Below are 15835 nucleotides of genomic sequence, written 5' to 3'. Positions count from 1 at the left end.
CCTGTTGAAGATCTGTATGGGAATAGTTTGAGACTCTTATCGTGCCTTCTCTGTCAGCGCTATAATTATCTAAGACGCGTATTAATCATGTTAAACGCTTGTTCATCTCCGGGCGGTATGCAGCGATAACAATATTTAACATGACGTTTTTAATCGCGCCGCGCTATCGTGGCGATGGCGATGTTCTCCGTATTGTTTTCGAAACACTTGCGCGGCGAACGAATTGGCCACGCGTGTATATATATGTATATATATATATTAACCTCGCGTGGTCTAATAATGATTAATCGCTCTCGGCCGAAGTAAAAGCAATTAGCTACGTTGTTTTCAATTTCGTACCGTTATCGCCGGCTAACAAAGCCGCAAGAAAAGGGTATACACGTTCGAAGTGAACCATAGATGATAAGTCGCGCGCGCCCAGTGGATTCTTCTCGCGACGATACCTGCCTAACACGTTACTCAGGGACAAGGAAAACAGACAGCCTGTTTTTATTTTTCTAAAGACATGCCTCGCTCGCGTATTCACGCTGCAATAGATGATTCCATTGCACTTCGCGCGATGCCTTCGATATGGTTTTCGAAATAAAATGTCTTTCAACAGTCGCCTTTTATTTTCTTTACAGAAATGTAATATTACTTATTTGAAACAGAAGTGCTTTCATGTTCAAAATAAATTCAAAAATCAATTCAAAGTAAATGACGGCTTATTGATCTACTTAAAATGGTCTCAAGCCAAGCTGTTGTCTTCTGTCAACGTAAACCGAATCGTTGAGTTATTTACGTCATTAGTAAGTCATTGTAATGACTCAGAAAATTCTGAAAAAAATCTGAAGAGTTTAATATGCAAACTAAATGTTCCAATCGTTGAACGTAAAAGCTTACTTGAATTTTATTTGGTTTCCGCGAGGAGAAAATTCTCAGTCGAAATTGCTTGGACAAAAGTGACCCAAGGATTACGGTTTGAGAGTTAATGTTACCGGTTATTATTTCTGTAATGATGCCGGGAAGAGCGAAATATTGTTTTCGCTTCCCCCTTTCGCGAATTCCGCTCTCAGTTTTCCCACTGTTCTCTCATTCCCACGCTTACCACGGATCATTGGTCTGACAAGGGCAGCGCGAGGCGTACGAGACTTCTTCCAGGTCCTCCCACTCGGATTCCTTGCCGTTCGTCGTCGAGGTCGCGAGTCCTAAGACAGAGCCGGGTGTGGAGCCGGCGTAAAGGCTATTGACACGTTCCTCGCCGGACGGTGGCAGGCCGACGTCGTCATACACACCCAGCTCGTCCCGCTCGTCCTCCTCCTCCCCCTCGCCCAGCTGACTTTCGCAGTCCACGCTGGAATATTCATTGTTTGTCGTCGAGAAATATTGATCGTCGTTCGCTCCCGAAATAAAAAACAGTGGCCCAGTTTCCGTCGCGTGACTCCTGGATGTCGCTCGCAATTCCACGAACGAGCCCTTGCACGGTGCCTCGTCGCCGGCGTCCGGAATTAGGTAATCGCTCTCGTCGACGACTTTTGAATTGTCCTGCTTGGGCGGCATCACGTCGTCGTAAATCTCATCGCAGTCGTCTTTAGCGTCAACGACAGACCCCTCGAGCTCGACGAGGGAAACAGCCGGTGGACCCACATCGTCATAGTCGGATTCCTGGCAAGAGATTCGTTGTCATACTTTTTTTCTCGTAATCTGAAGACACAAGCGTGCAACTTACGTTGCACTTGCGCGGATGGATGCGTGCATCGACAAAACCGTTAAATTTTTTATGCGAAGAAGACGGAGCGTGCGAGAATATGGGCTTGAAAGCGAAATTTGAGAAGTGAATTGAATTACGCACATCGTTCGTGATACCCTATTTCCGCCACTAATTTGCAAGCACGCAGGTATCGCCGATCGCGCGATGCGAATCGATTATTCGGCATTCCGTTTCACCTTCGCTGACGGTTGCCAATTTAATGCGCTACACGATTTAGCAATTGTGCGAAAGTTAAGCTTGCATATCGATATTTGCGAATATTTGTTCCGCTTGAAAGTGCATAATAATAATAATTATAATTACGCTATTCTAATACAATTTCAATCTCTATTTCAAGATCGAAAAGCAATAACATGCAGTCTGAAAGGCAAAAAATAAATATTATTAAGTACTAAGATCCTGCTCTGTTCCTTTGTTTTTCTCTCCTTTTAATTGTTAATAATTATAATTAAGCTAAAGTCTCTTTTCCCGGTAATCTAGTTGAATTAATTTTCAAATCCGTTTGCTCGATTCTCTATTTTTTGGATAGTAATTTTGCACGCAGATGTAATACCTTTCAACCGCTTCGTTAACAAAAATATCCCCAAACATAAAAAACGTTAATTATTTTCGTACGGGAAATTTGCCACGTAAGCACAAAATGTTGATATCGCTTCGTTATTTAAACAGAGCGTTACGTTAATTCGCAGAAATTAATTTCCGTTCTACCGAGGTTCGCGATAACGGAATCTCCGTGTGTATACAATAATTCGTACCGGTTGAGCGGTGAAGTTCGATGGTCCGATGTCGTCGTATCCCTCGCTGTCGCTGCCCTCGTCGTTTTCCTCCTTCGCGGTATGGCACGTAGCGGTTGGGTCGGACTTGTCATTTGGAAAAGTCGCCTTCGCCCCGTGATTGCTCCACAGAAAGCTGCAGTTCGCCCGTGGCTGCGCCGCAGGGGAAGACTGGCAGACCGGCTCGTACATCTCTTCCGGCGGATCGGCCTGATTCCCAGTCGTGATTTTCACCATCTGGCCGAACTCCAAAACTTTCGCCGCCTGCGAGTCTCTCGAGAAGTTGCTCTGTATCTTTGCGTAGTTTGTTCGATCGCTCTTATCTGCAAAGGAATCCGCCGTCAGAATCTTACCTTGTAGATATCGCTGTACATCACCGGAAATGCTACTTCGTGTGAACAGAGAGATAGCGCGCCTAGCCTCGTGTTTTTACAGGGTGCTTTATATGTAAACATAATTTTAGGAGTAAACTGAAGGCGTAAGAATAATAAAAGAATTATTTGCATAATTATTTGCATACTATTTGACTCTGGCGTCAAGTTAAACAGTTACTGCAATAATTCAATATTATTTTAGGTAGAGTATTAAAGTAATATGATCGATTTCATTCATTGTTAGTTACTCATTTTTCTATTTATAGTATTTATTATCAGCACTTCATATTTTATATGTAATCTCATTGATCGTTTGTAAACAGTTTTATAATATCTATAAATCAGTTTGTAACGAGAATGATTCACATATAAAACAATCTAACTTAAAAACAAGGATAAACGTTTATATAAAATTTTTTATTAGTTTGGTCCCAATTTACTCTTAAAATTAGGCTTACGTTTTAAAACATTCTGTATATTTATTTTTGTACAAAAATTGTGCTGTTTATCGATTGATATCTCTTATCAAATCCTGAAAAATATGATTTGATATTACTCTGGTTAAGCCAATTCAACGAAATTTAAAATTAAATTAATACAACATCGTACTCCTTTTAATAATAATTTTAATTATATAAAATTATAAAAAGATAGTTATTTTATTATCAATCATAGCTTTTTGTTTTCTCGCAAAGTGACATTCTTGTCAAAAAGGAAAATGTTTTAACATAACAAATAGTTAATATTTTTCTATCAAATGTTCTGGAATATTATTGACAATTAATATCTAGGTTTATAAAACGCAATATTAAGATTTTGGAATAAAAATAAAACAATATAATTAATTATAAAATAATATTAATGATTTTATTATTCTACATGCTGCTCTTTTTCAATATTCATAACTATAAATGTAATAATTTAATTTTTTATTATTGGAGAGAGATATGCCATGTTTGCTCAATGCTTTCGATTGTTCAACTTTATGTTATATAGACTCAAAGGCACAATTGCGCAAATCAAGCCGCACTTGAGCAAGACGATGATATTTGCATAAATTCTTTTGCGATTATCGAACTCAACAAAGAGCTCTGACGATGTGTTAAGAGAACGTACCCGCGACGCTTTCGACGGCCGATTGGTTTTGCCCGGATTGCCTGGAAATCACGTCGTCCGCGAGAGGCATTCTTGCGGTAACCTTGGACTGCGGCTCGACGTTTCCATTCTTGCGCTGCTCGTTCTTGATGAGCAGAGGCAACATGGCGCATATCTGGTGATGAGTGATCATGATCTGCTCCAGATCAAGCCTAACGGGGTTTTGGATCAGGCTGGGATTCGTAGCGGAGGCCACGTGAACGAAGTTCGTTGGCGATGAGATGATTACGTTCCTCAACTCGTCCCTCGACAGGCTCCTGCTCTTAGCGCACGAACCTTGGACGGTCCTCGCGAGGGGCGTCGTTTGCGACGATTTCAGCGAGTTCAGCGAACTGCTCAGGGCGGATTTCTTTTTCAGTTTCTTCTTCTTCTTTTTCGGCTGTTTCACCAAATGCTGCGGTACGTAATGTAGCACGTTTCTGGTGAAACGTCTTTTCTTCTTCTTGTGTCGTGACGATGTGTCATCGTTCTCATCGCTCGTGACTGATTCCACGTCCTGCCTCGAGTATTCTGTAAAGGGGTTTTCGCACGTGGCCTCTCTCGTCGCCAGATCATTTACGGATCGCGACTTCGTAACTATCTGCGAGGAAACTGAAGAATTTTTCTCGATTTTATAAATATATGTTGATTCGGAGACAGTTTTATCTGGGATTTCAGTATTGGGTGTGGATACTTTGTAGTCCGTTATACTAATCTTTTCGTAGTCGCTGGACGAATTAGAGTCTCTTCGTTTGTTCGAGCATTTTTCTTTCTCACATTGATCTTCAGTAGGACAGGCGTCACCACGTGAATTCGTCTCCGTTTGCGCGTGTGCTGAATCATTGCTATTGTCGCTTTGAAAGTTCTTTATAACATGAGATTCTTCTTTCGCGGGTAGCCTTGTAGAAAATAAACTTTCTTCGACAGTATTTTCTACGACTGCTGTCGTAACGTTTATTGGCGTTTGAATTTCCTTTTTGAGAGTATTCTCGATATCGCATTCAGTTCCGGAATCTAGTATTCTGGTGGCACGAGTCGTCGACTGGTTCTCGGGCTTCGTGGAAGAGAAGGCCAGGCACTTGGAGTAACTTTTCCACTGATGACTCGCCCCGGATTTCACCTAAACCACGAAACGGGCGTAATTAAACGGACGACTAATTGAATTCGATCGTGTTATAAGTGTCATAAGAGAGAAAGCTTTTTAAAAAAGTGCGGAAAATTTCTATTTCATAGTAACAATTAAAATGTAATCTAGATATTTCTATACTATTGAGTTTTTGAGTATAAGTAATTTCATTAATAATTTGTTAAAAACATTAATAGAAGGATAAAAAGTTTTTATTCGTTGCATTGTGTATAGCTTAATATTACAATAAATATATAAGTTACTATCTCTCACAAAAACAATATCAAAAATATCAAAACAAAAATGCACTTTAAAATTGACAGTTAATATTTTCCCTATTAACAAAATAAAAATAAAATTATAACTGTTGTATTACTACCCCATAATGACAATCCGCAAATTCGTCATTCTTGACCTCTTTAACGAATTTTTTCTCTAAATTGTGATGTAGTCAAATTTAGATAACGGATTCAGCAGCCAAATATCGGAAATAACTATTCACATTCGGTAGCAAAAAGTAATGTTGGACAGTGTAATATAACGTATGTTCTAATAAAATATCAATTTGCAAAAATTTTAGTTTCAAATTTTTATTGCCATAAGATATATCATTGTTTATCTTTCGTATATATTTTAATTATAATATTAGGCTAAAATAATAAAAACTTGTATTTAGTCATATTTCTAATTTTTTAAACAAATTATTACCGCATACTAATGCAGAGGTTTTTCAAATTTGTGCGTACTATGACTATTTATTATAATGGCAAACATTCATGTTAAACTTTAGTAAATATAAAAAAACACGGAAAAACAATAAACTGATTATTTCTTTACAATACTTTATTTATGATACATTATATCTCTTACTTTTTACATTTTTATTAAATACAATTTTGTAAATTTTTTATCTGTTAAAATATAAAGACATAAAAATGTGAGAAATATATAGAATACTTCCTACTTCAAATAACAATTTTGACGTCAAATCATTTTTATGCAAAAGAAATGTAACAATTGCAGTTTGTTTCAAAATTTAGTTTTGATTGCTGAAAAATTTTTTGCGATCTACTAAAAGTTGATCCACCAATAAGTTGCACACATCAATAAGTTACACTTTGGAAAACTCCGTATTAGATGAGAAAATTTTCTATATTGTATGTTTTTAAAATAATGCAGTACTTCTCGAAAAGAAAATATTAATTATTTTATTTGCAATAAATTAGAAATTATATTGCTGCTTATACGATGAAAGAGACTTAGAAATCACAAAGATAAAATTAATGTTTTATAATACAATTTTTTTTTGATAAAATTTTATTTTGATTTAGAAACTATCGTAGAAACTATACACTTTAGAATTAAATAAAATATACATATAAAATTGTAGAACAATATTCAATTTTGAAAATAAAAAGTGGGAATAGTTGTTTCTGTGGAAATATGTTAACAGAAAGAGTTATACAAGGTTCCTTCAGCAACAGGTGGGAAAATTTTTAAAATAATTCTAGATGGTAAAATAATACGAAAATCAAGAATAATAAAATTGTAATTAAGACTTCTTTAATTATAGTAAATGTTTAAATATTTGTTTTATATATTTATATAAAAAAGTATCTAAAAAGTATGTAAATATTTAAACATTATAAGTTAGACATAATAAAGAACAAGGTTCTTTCAAGAAATTTTATTATTCTTGATTTTTATGGTCTAAAATATTAAAATAATTGTCTCACGTAAAAGATGCTTAAAGCACGTGAATATTTAAATAAAGTTTATAATAAAAAAAACAAAACTTTACTCGTAATTTTATTAGTCTTGTGATTTTCGTTCTTATGTCACCTAGAATCACTTCTTACATTTTCTCCCACCTGTTGTTGAACACTCTGATATACTTAAAGTTTTGTAAAAATAAAATTCGTTGTGACGAACGAAGAGTAATTTTCCTCGCAATAAGACGTTTTTATTTTATTGTGAGAAAGGTGTGACGTTCATCGTGACTAAGGTGTAATTTCGCGGAAAGCAACACATGGGTTGACCGTAAGTCGTGATTTTTTTTTTGTCGATTACATTCCATACTCTCATCAAACCGATGGAATGCCGACGATATAAAAAAATCGCAATTGCTGTGTAATAAAACCATATGCGTGCTATAAAAGTCACTTGATGTCACCTTGGAAAATTTTTATTTTAACCGTGGATTAAGTTTTCGGAAGGGACTGCGTTTTTGTTGGCATAATGATGTCGCGTATAGAAAATGCGCATAGAGAGGGATTCCATTTTTGCGATTATTATCTCACGTAGCAAACTAGTATCGTAAGAGCTAATGAGCCACTCCTCCAAGTATTAGTATTCTTTTGCTCGTGTATCCGCATGTGCGTATCTCGGGCGTATTCTCACGTAAGAGAAAACTCAGTTTCTCCCTTCGCAGAGTATAACTTTTGTTTCAAATATCACATCCGGCTTATGTGCAAGAATAATCGTGACAAAATCCTTTTAGATATTTAAGAGTTTGAAAAAAGTCTATTTCTTATTGAAATCCTATTAAACTGAATAAATTGCAATAAACATTAATATCTTTAGACAATTGTTTTTTTACTTGTCATCTTGAAATCTTTAATGATTTTTAAGTCATTTAGGAACATTCATAAAATTATTTTAATCGGAAACAATCTTTTTATCTAAAATCTTTCCTTATTCGCAATAAAAGCAAATATTTATAATATAAAAAAAACTTATTTACATTAAATATTGTAATTAAATATTCCGTAAGTTAAGATTATTTATCTACCTATAAGTTTCAAATATTTTCTCGAATTTGTAAAAAAATTTTTATCTTATAAATTATAAATTCTCTCTCTCCTCTTTCTCTCTCTCTCTATCTCTTTCTAAGTCACTCCACTAAAAATAAATGTAGAAATGTAGAATATTTACATCGATATTGACATACCTTGTAAGACGGACGTTTAATCGAAGTTTTCCCATTGATAAGCCTTTTTTCTTTCTTGTCCGACTTTTCAGACTTATCTACAATATTGTCGCTCTCCACAGGAAGCAACTGCAGCGGTAATCTCGTTCGTTTTAGGGCTAAGCTATCAAGAGTGGCGTAAACGACCTTGTCAGAGATTAGGGCAGCCTTGCCGCTTCCATGCAGGAAACTTCGGTTGGCAGTAGGCGAAGGGCTCATCTCGTCTTTTCTTTAAATCAGTTCGATCAGTTGTAATTTACTTTAATTTTATGTGAACATCACATTACACATTGTTTTCTTATTTTTATTCATTTTTCTCTTCTTCAATTTTCTGAAATCTTAAACAAAAAAATCCCGATTTTAACTTTTACTATGATTTTTATTTTTACTTTACTTTTTAGTTTATCTTTTTCATTATATTTTGTGAAGATTCAGAATTTATATAGAAATAAGGATTTATTCTATTTCGTACTACTTTTTTTTATGTCGATATTTTTATGAAATTGTTATGTTATTTACATCTATATATATAGGTAATACGTATAGGCAATAACACTGTTTTATTTATCTGTTTGTTTTTAGAAAAAATATTAATTTCATTTTATGTAAACACTCTTAATCATGTTATCTCCAAAAATTGGAGATTCACTAAATAAAAATTTAAAATTTATATTTTTCTGATTAATGTTATAAATTTCTACGCAATTTTCCTAACTTTATCAATTAATAATAATTTCTTAAAAGTTCGCAAAAGTTAAAACACTTATGTTTATATTTTCTGTGAACATTTTTAAAAATCTACAAAATCTACATTGTTCTAATTCTAGCATTATTAGTAAATTTTTATGTAATTTAAAACTTTTGTGTATTAAAATTTGTGTAGAATTTCATGAAGTCTGGCAATTATTTTTTATTTTTCACATTTTAATGTTTTAGGCTTTCGTAAATTTTTTCCGCCAAAAATATATAATTTTTATTTAATTTTTATTTGCAAGTTTGCAGATATGATGCTTAAGAGTGTATTTTTCATTACTTATAAATTTTGCAGAAAATCTAATGAAAATTTCTGTATTATTTTCTATAACGGTTTTTCTAATTTTCATGTTTTATATCTCCCATTAATCTAAATTAAATCCAACTCAAAATGTTGTTCTATTCACAATAGATATTGATGAGTTTGCGTTTTTCATACATATTATTACGTGTCGGTGTCAGATTGTAGCACAATAGAAATCACGCAACTTAAAAGTGCAGGAAAAAGAATCATCATCGCAAATCGCAATCCGGCACGAAAAGGATGTAAAGAACCGCGCACATCCAAACATTTTCCGCGAAACACTGATAAGCCACGTTCATGTGTGTACCCTTATCATGTGTATCGCGCGTGCATATTATTGTTAATTGCAATGCTACATTGGCAGCGACAATGGATGTTTATTACGCAATGGATATAATAATTATTTTTATTGTTAGAGAATTTAATTTTCAGTAGACGTCTCTAAATTTTATGATACATGTTGAACATCTACAATATATTTGTATATCGTAATTGATACAATTATTTATTTTTATAAAATCTGAAATTGCGAATCAAGCGGATAAACAATTGGTGAATAAATTTATTGCAGTTTCTATTTATTGTCCCGGGAAATAAAAATTGCTGTTCTTCGTCATAGACTGTTCTTTGTTTTTCTTTTCTAATGTAACCAATAATTATCTGTTATCAGAGGAATTCGAAGAATTTAGAAACTGTTATTGAAGAAAAAGCCGCCCATTTCTGTTTAGCGGTCTAGCAAATTTAAATGTATATAACTTGCACGATACGTTAATTTTAATTTTTCTATCAGATCTAATTTTTTCGAGAGACCGAGATCAGATTTTAATTTTTTTTTTTTAAGAAATTGTATGTTATATTGTTACTCTAGTTCATTGAATTAAACAGATTAGACAATTACACAGCAAATTGGTATTTGTCATTATTGAACATATCAAAATGACATTTTTAATGGCATTTTGATACGCACATATACACACACAGTTCGAATTTGTTATCGTAAATACCTGGCTTGACTTAAAAATTTTTTTCATAATACTTCTTGAATTTTATGATAATTAAATTGTTTATGGTTAATATTATAATATAATAATAATAATTTTGTGTGCGTCAATAGATATTAATAGAGAAAGGTCGCCAGTACTAGCATGTCGCCAATACTTCCTAAGTAAGTAGTATCATCTTGGAAAGTAAACAGTTGAACTGTATTAATACTGATAAAAAATAACCTATTTAGATAAATAGAGAAATAAAAACCCATAGTTTCACTTCTTTTCTATAAAAAATCTATTAAAAACGAATCTAATCTTACTTTCATATATAGTCGTGTGTTACATGTTGCGTCTTGCAGCACAAGGTATTTGTATAATCGATAAAAATATTTTACATCGAAGTGAAAGGCTTCTAGGAATCCTCATGCACATTAACTTGTAAATATTTTGCACAAATGACTCATGTTGAAAAAAAAAGAAACGAAAAATGTATCCTTACTTTATACTACTTTTGGCATTCAATTTCTTAGATGTTCATTTCTTATTATATTGTGAGGCATTAATCATTACATAATATCAAATAGTATTTAAAAATCATCTGGTACACTCCCTATAGTTTACACTTGTGTTTTCAAAGTTTTATTTTCACTTTTTGTTTAAAAAATATTATTAAAAAACACAGTTATATATGTCAATTTGGCGACCTTCTACACACAACGCATAAATGGTTGATGTGTCTTTATGATTTTTATATGGTATCAATATAAAATTTATGTTCACATTATGTCAAATATCTTAACTTTTTTATCAAAATATTCAAATGCAAAATATTTAAAAAACATGAATAACAAAAAACAGTTATTACATTACGTTGATCGAAGCAACGATTTAAAGTACCTTTTCGTTTCAAACTCATGTAGCGTCAATATTGGAACGAGGAGGACGAGTTTGACGACAGTGCATCGCACATTTTGCACAAAAGCAGCTGCGCGACGGCCCGGTTATTGTCAGCCGTTCCTTATTAACTCGTCAGTCGTGTCACGTCGTGCGAAACTCGTCGTTTTGCATAAAGGGCGACGATCGCGATCGTTCCGCTTGATTTCTCGCTTCAGAAGCTTCGCCGTCCTCGTCTCTACGGCTGCCTCGAGGAAGCGCGAAAACTCCGTTAGGAGCGAGGAATTCGTATCTCGCGTATACCCGTACGCACTCCACCAAGCGCGACGACGCACGTGCACTTGCTTGACGACGACTGACTGACTCGCAATACCACGCAGCGAAACGGAATGTACGCTACGATCACGCGGCGCGACGCACACTGATCGCGCTGACGACGGTCTCGGCCGCCACGACAGCAGCAGCAGCAGCAGCACCACACCACACGATCGATCGCCGATGATCGAGCGGTGGCGCGTGTGCGCGCGAGGTGATAAATCACGTGGGCGCACTCGCGCACTCCGGATTTTCGGAGCACTCTCGTCGCGCACACGCGCGTGGCCCGCGTTGCCAGAGAACACTCGAGGATCGTCGGTAAACCGTTCGGCGATTCTCGGCGAGATTCGCGCATCAGTACCGTAGCGCATAGATCAGCGATCCATGGATCGCTGGACTCGCGGATTCTCGCATGCTTTCGCGTTGTCGAGTAACTTGCATGGCTTGATACAATTTTTATATGCCTTTTTGAGAAAAGAAACGATAGATTAATTATTAAATCGTGACGCTTTCCGTTTATTTCTCAAATGTTTCAGCCTCGGCTCTCTCGCCAGGTGATATTGTTTATGTATATGTTTATATGTTCAGAAGCGAGAAATGACATGCGATGAATTATTTACTACGTACAGCTTCATTTCTTTTTAGTTTTCCCTTAAAATATAACAATTTATGAATATGATAATTAATATAATAACTTTGTAATTCTCCCTAAAAATTTGAAAAATATGCGATAAAAAATAATTATTTTATATTTGTACGTAATAATGGAAATTTGTTTCAGTTTACCACATATTTTACAGGTTTCAGACTTTCAAAATTATTATAGTTTTAAGAGAAAACTAAAAAATAAAACTGTACGTAGCAAATAATTTACTTGCATGTCATTTCTCGCTTCTAACGTCATACAAAGATCCCGTAAGAGAGCAAAGTCTTAAAAGTATTTTCTTGTTAAATGCACGTTGAGTGTAATAATTAATAGTGTCATATCGAAATATTGTAACTACAAAATTTTGCAGTAATCAATTAAATATATTGATTATATTTTATTTATTTATGTAACATATAATGTGCATAAGTGCTTGAAAATTACCGTTAATATTAATCTTTCAAGTAATAATAATTTGTAAAAGTAATATTTTAAAGAGTGACTTTAGCTTTTCTTTACAGCAATTTTATTGATAGATTAAGGATCACATTGCACCAAACTCTGATTAACTTACTCGTTGATTAGTCCATTGGAATTGACCAATCGTATTTGTTAATCGTTAAGCAAAATTAACCAATGCAATTGGTCAATTCCAATGAACTAATCAACGATTAAGTTAATTAGAGTTTGGTGCAAGTGGCCCTAAAATAATGAGCTAACTGCATTTATATTCAAAAGATTGCAAAAGTAAACATTGTGCATTGTTGTTCCGGAACTTTGATAATTTTTGTTCGACCAATACTTCCTGTATATGTGTACAGCTTGTATACATACATATATGAACAAGTTTTCCGTAAAATATTTTCTCTCGCATCAGATTGCAAGAGTGATTGTGAAAGTTGCACTTGCGGTTATTCATTATAGGTAGTTTTTTTGCACAACATCCTTCCAATCCTTTGCACGCATATGACAACGTTCATTAAATTTACAATAAACACATCAATATATGTGTGACAGAACGTTCTCAAATAGTAATAATGTTAAAGAGAAAAAACCAACTGCACTCCACTCGATAAGATAAACCAAATTTTATCTTGGTACTTTACCCAAGTACATTAATCTAATTCCCCCACTTCTTCGACGATCGATAGCTGCCGATATTACGAAAATTTATCAAGATTCTTTTTGTTAAAATGTTTATAAAGTTTGATATAACTTTTATCTTATGCATGGAGAAAAAAAATTGATTTAACAAAATGTGTAGTTGCGGGCTACCAACTACAGATATACTCAATACAATAATATATGCTGTTGCAATATCAACTTGCATGCATTAACAGCAAATATTATTGTATTGAGTATATTTGTAGTCGGCAGCCCGCAACTACACATTTTATTGGATCACTGGATCATTGGATAATTACTTTTTTTCTGTGTGTAAATCTAATTTGTTAAAGTAGAGTATTTGAATAAAAGTTAATTTTAAAGTCAATTAATTATTAAGTACACAATATATGTTTCGCAATACATTATGTTTTAAATATTTAGACAAAATTATACTTGTAAAAATACAACTATATGTTTTTTTAAGAAAGTTATATCCTTGTTGTATATTAAACATTGTATGTTGTATATTTTAGACGATCTATAATTTGCCATATTTTTATATAAATAAAATCATGAAACTAATTGTTATAAATACAGGATATTAGAAATTGATGTTATGCTAGAAAAATTTAATAAATTAAAAATTCATTAAACATTATAATCTTTTAAAGAAAAATCAATTAGAAATGAAATCCTTGTGTAGTGAATACATTTCCATCAAAAGTGAACCTTTTGGTTATTAACAAAATCAGATTAAAAATATTTTAAGTATTTATAATTTAAATATTTAAATGAAATTGTAATAAAGGCCAATAAATCTTTCATCTTTATCTGTTTTTATTTAAGTTTAAAAACGTATGTAAAAAAAGTAAAATTATGATATAATATTAAATAAATATCTTAATATTAAATAAAAAAGCTTATATATAATCACGCACGCAAAATTAGTTATTCGGGCACATAAGATATTATTTTATTTTATGCTACATTAATCAAAACATATTTTTAAAATGCATCAATGACAAATGTTGTTTCCACTTCTAATCGAGTTTTCTTCAAGAAATTTTGTCTCCTGTATCCGGGAAATTAGTTTCATGGATGTACATGTGTATTTTAATATTAGTTTTATCTGAAGAATTCTTTTAATTTTTTAATATTTTATACTTGTAATTAGTAAAATTTTTTAAATCTTAATTTTGACAAAAATTATAAGTTATTTAAGGTACATGGAGAAGGATATCTTTCGATTCCTAAATTTATTTTATTATTTTAAATTTATAATATTAATATTAAGATTACACAGCTGGAGTGAAAGTAATTTGTGTATTTCAAGGTAAACGTAGAAATAAACATTTTAAATTATTTATAATTATACTTTTACTCTAATCGCGGCATTATTGTACATGATTTTATAAAAGCGCAAATATTTGTCAAGATTTCTCTCTTTTTCATTCGTAAAATTTTACTTTCTAATAAACATTTGCATTTGTATTGTATTGAATTTTATAGCTCAATACAATGCAGTATTTGCAGTGAAAAATGCGCAATGAGAGACAAAAAAGAAAATTGTGTATACTATACATATGTGTACGTATATATACTATTCGTTCAACAGTGATTCCGCATTCTCCGAGAATTTCTCCATTTCATTCTCGTGCCTGCGCGTTTTCGTAATCAAAACTTTCTGCTGACTCCCACATACGCAACGGCAATTCTTTTGTGCATTATGCGCCGTGTTTTTTAATTGTTGCGTCTTTGTAACGTTTTATAAGAAATATCATAAACTTTAATTCATTTATAAAATAAATGTTGTAATGCGAGTTGTAATGCATTAAAAGACAACTTTATATACATACATTCATAGAAAAAGTATTTAATTTTAAGATATTAAAATATTTGATTGTTTCTGTTCTTTAAATACTTAACAATGTTTTAAATGAATTTTGATCCAAACTAATTAGTTGACCTAATTTTGATTACCCATTGATGACCCAAATTAATTAATTGATACTGCGAGAATAATTCATCTTTCTTCTTGCATCATAGCACAGAGTGCAAAAATTTTTTTTGTTACATGTGCGTCGACAGTGCGTCTCTTTCGTGTCACTTTTTGGGGTAAAGTCGCCGATTTCTGCACTTTAACCTTATTGCATAATTTTTGTCCTCTAATAAGTTGCGTTCGGAAACATCACCTGAGTATCCTCGGATATCATTTTACTTGTGCACTCGAGCGATGTTTCGCTGTCAGTTTAACGCTGTCATAGATGACGTGAATCGTGACGAAAAACATTCCAGTACATTTGATCATTTCAGCATTCATATGCGCGTCATCTCGCGACACGCATATGACAACTCTTGCAGAATTAACCGACACGTCGCGTCGTCGTTTTCGCGAATCTAACTTTGACTAACCTATCAATTTGCGAGAATTCGGGAGCTACAGTGTAATGTTACAAGTTGTAATGCAATGTTACAAAAACACAGATATAAAACGCGATATACCGGCACACTTGTAGCAACATAACATTAATATTTCGGAAACGTTACAAAATAAATATTTTATAATTTAATATAATAATATATTTTAATAAAATATCGTATAAAATAATTTTTGCAATATTTAAACTTGGCCAAATGTACAAAATAATTATAAATAAAAAGTATATTTAATTAAAATATAATAGTGATATATTTATTTTTAT

General features: G+C 33.0%; 1 protein-coding gene across 5 annotated transcripts in view; it reads right to left on the bottom strand.

Annotated features, from left to right (window-relative positions):
- LOC105828598 overlaps positions 1-15835 on the bottom strand; it is a 51436-nt gene that overhangs the window by 21103 nt on the left and 14498 nt on the right. The window contains exons 1-5 of one of the 5 annotated variants that reach the window (XM_028194236.2): positions 11069-11204; positions 8108-8463; positions 4014-5151; positions 2506-2846; positions 1088-1644 (exon numbers count right to left, since the gene is read on the bottom strand). In XM_028194236.2, coding sequence (XP_028050037.2) covers positions 1088-1644; positions 2506-2846; positions 4014-5151; positions 8108-8344 — 2273 coding nt within the window. In that variant the 5' untranslated portion in view covers positions 8345-8463; positions 11069-11204. Of the gene's footprint in view, positions 1-1087; positions 1645-2505; positions 2847-4013; positions 5152-8107; positions 8464-11068; positions 11205-15835 lie in introns of those variants that run through there. The other 4 variants (XM_012667017.3, XM_036283358.1, XM_012667027.3 and 1 more) reach the window with 4 other exon arrangements.

Source organism: Monomorium pharaonis, chromosome 2 (genome assembly GCF_013373865.1).
Source record: "Monomorium pharaonis isolate MP-MQ-018 chromosome 2, ASM1337386v2, whole genome shotgun sequence".
In the NCBI taxonomy this organism is placed as follows: Eukaryota; Metazoa; Arthropoda; class Insecta; order Hymenoptera; family Formicidae; genus Monomorium; species Monomorium pharaonis.
This window is presented reverse-complemented; position numbering and strand designations above follow the sequence as displayed.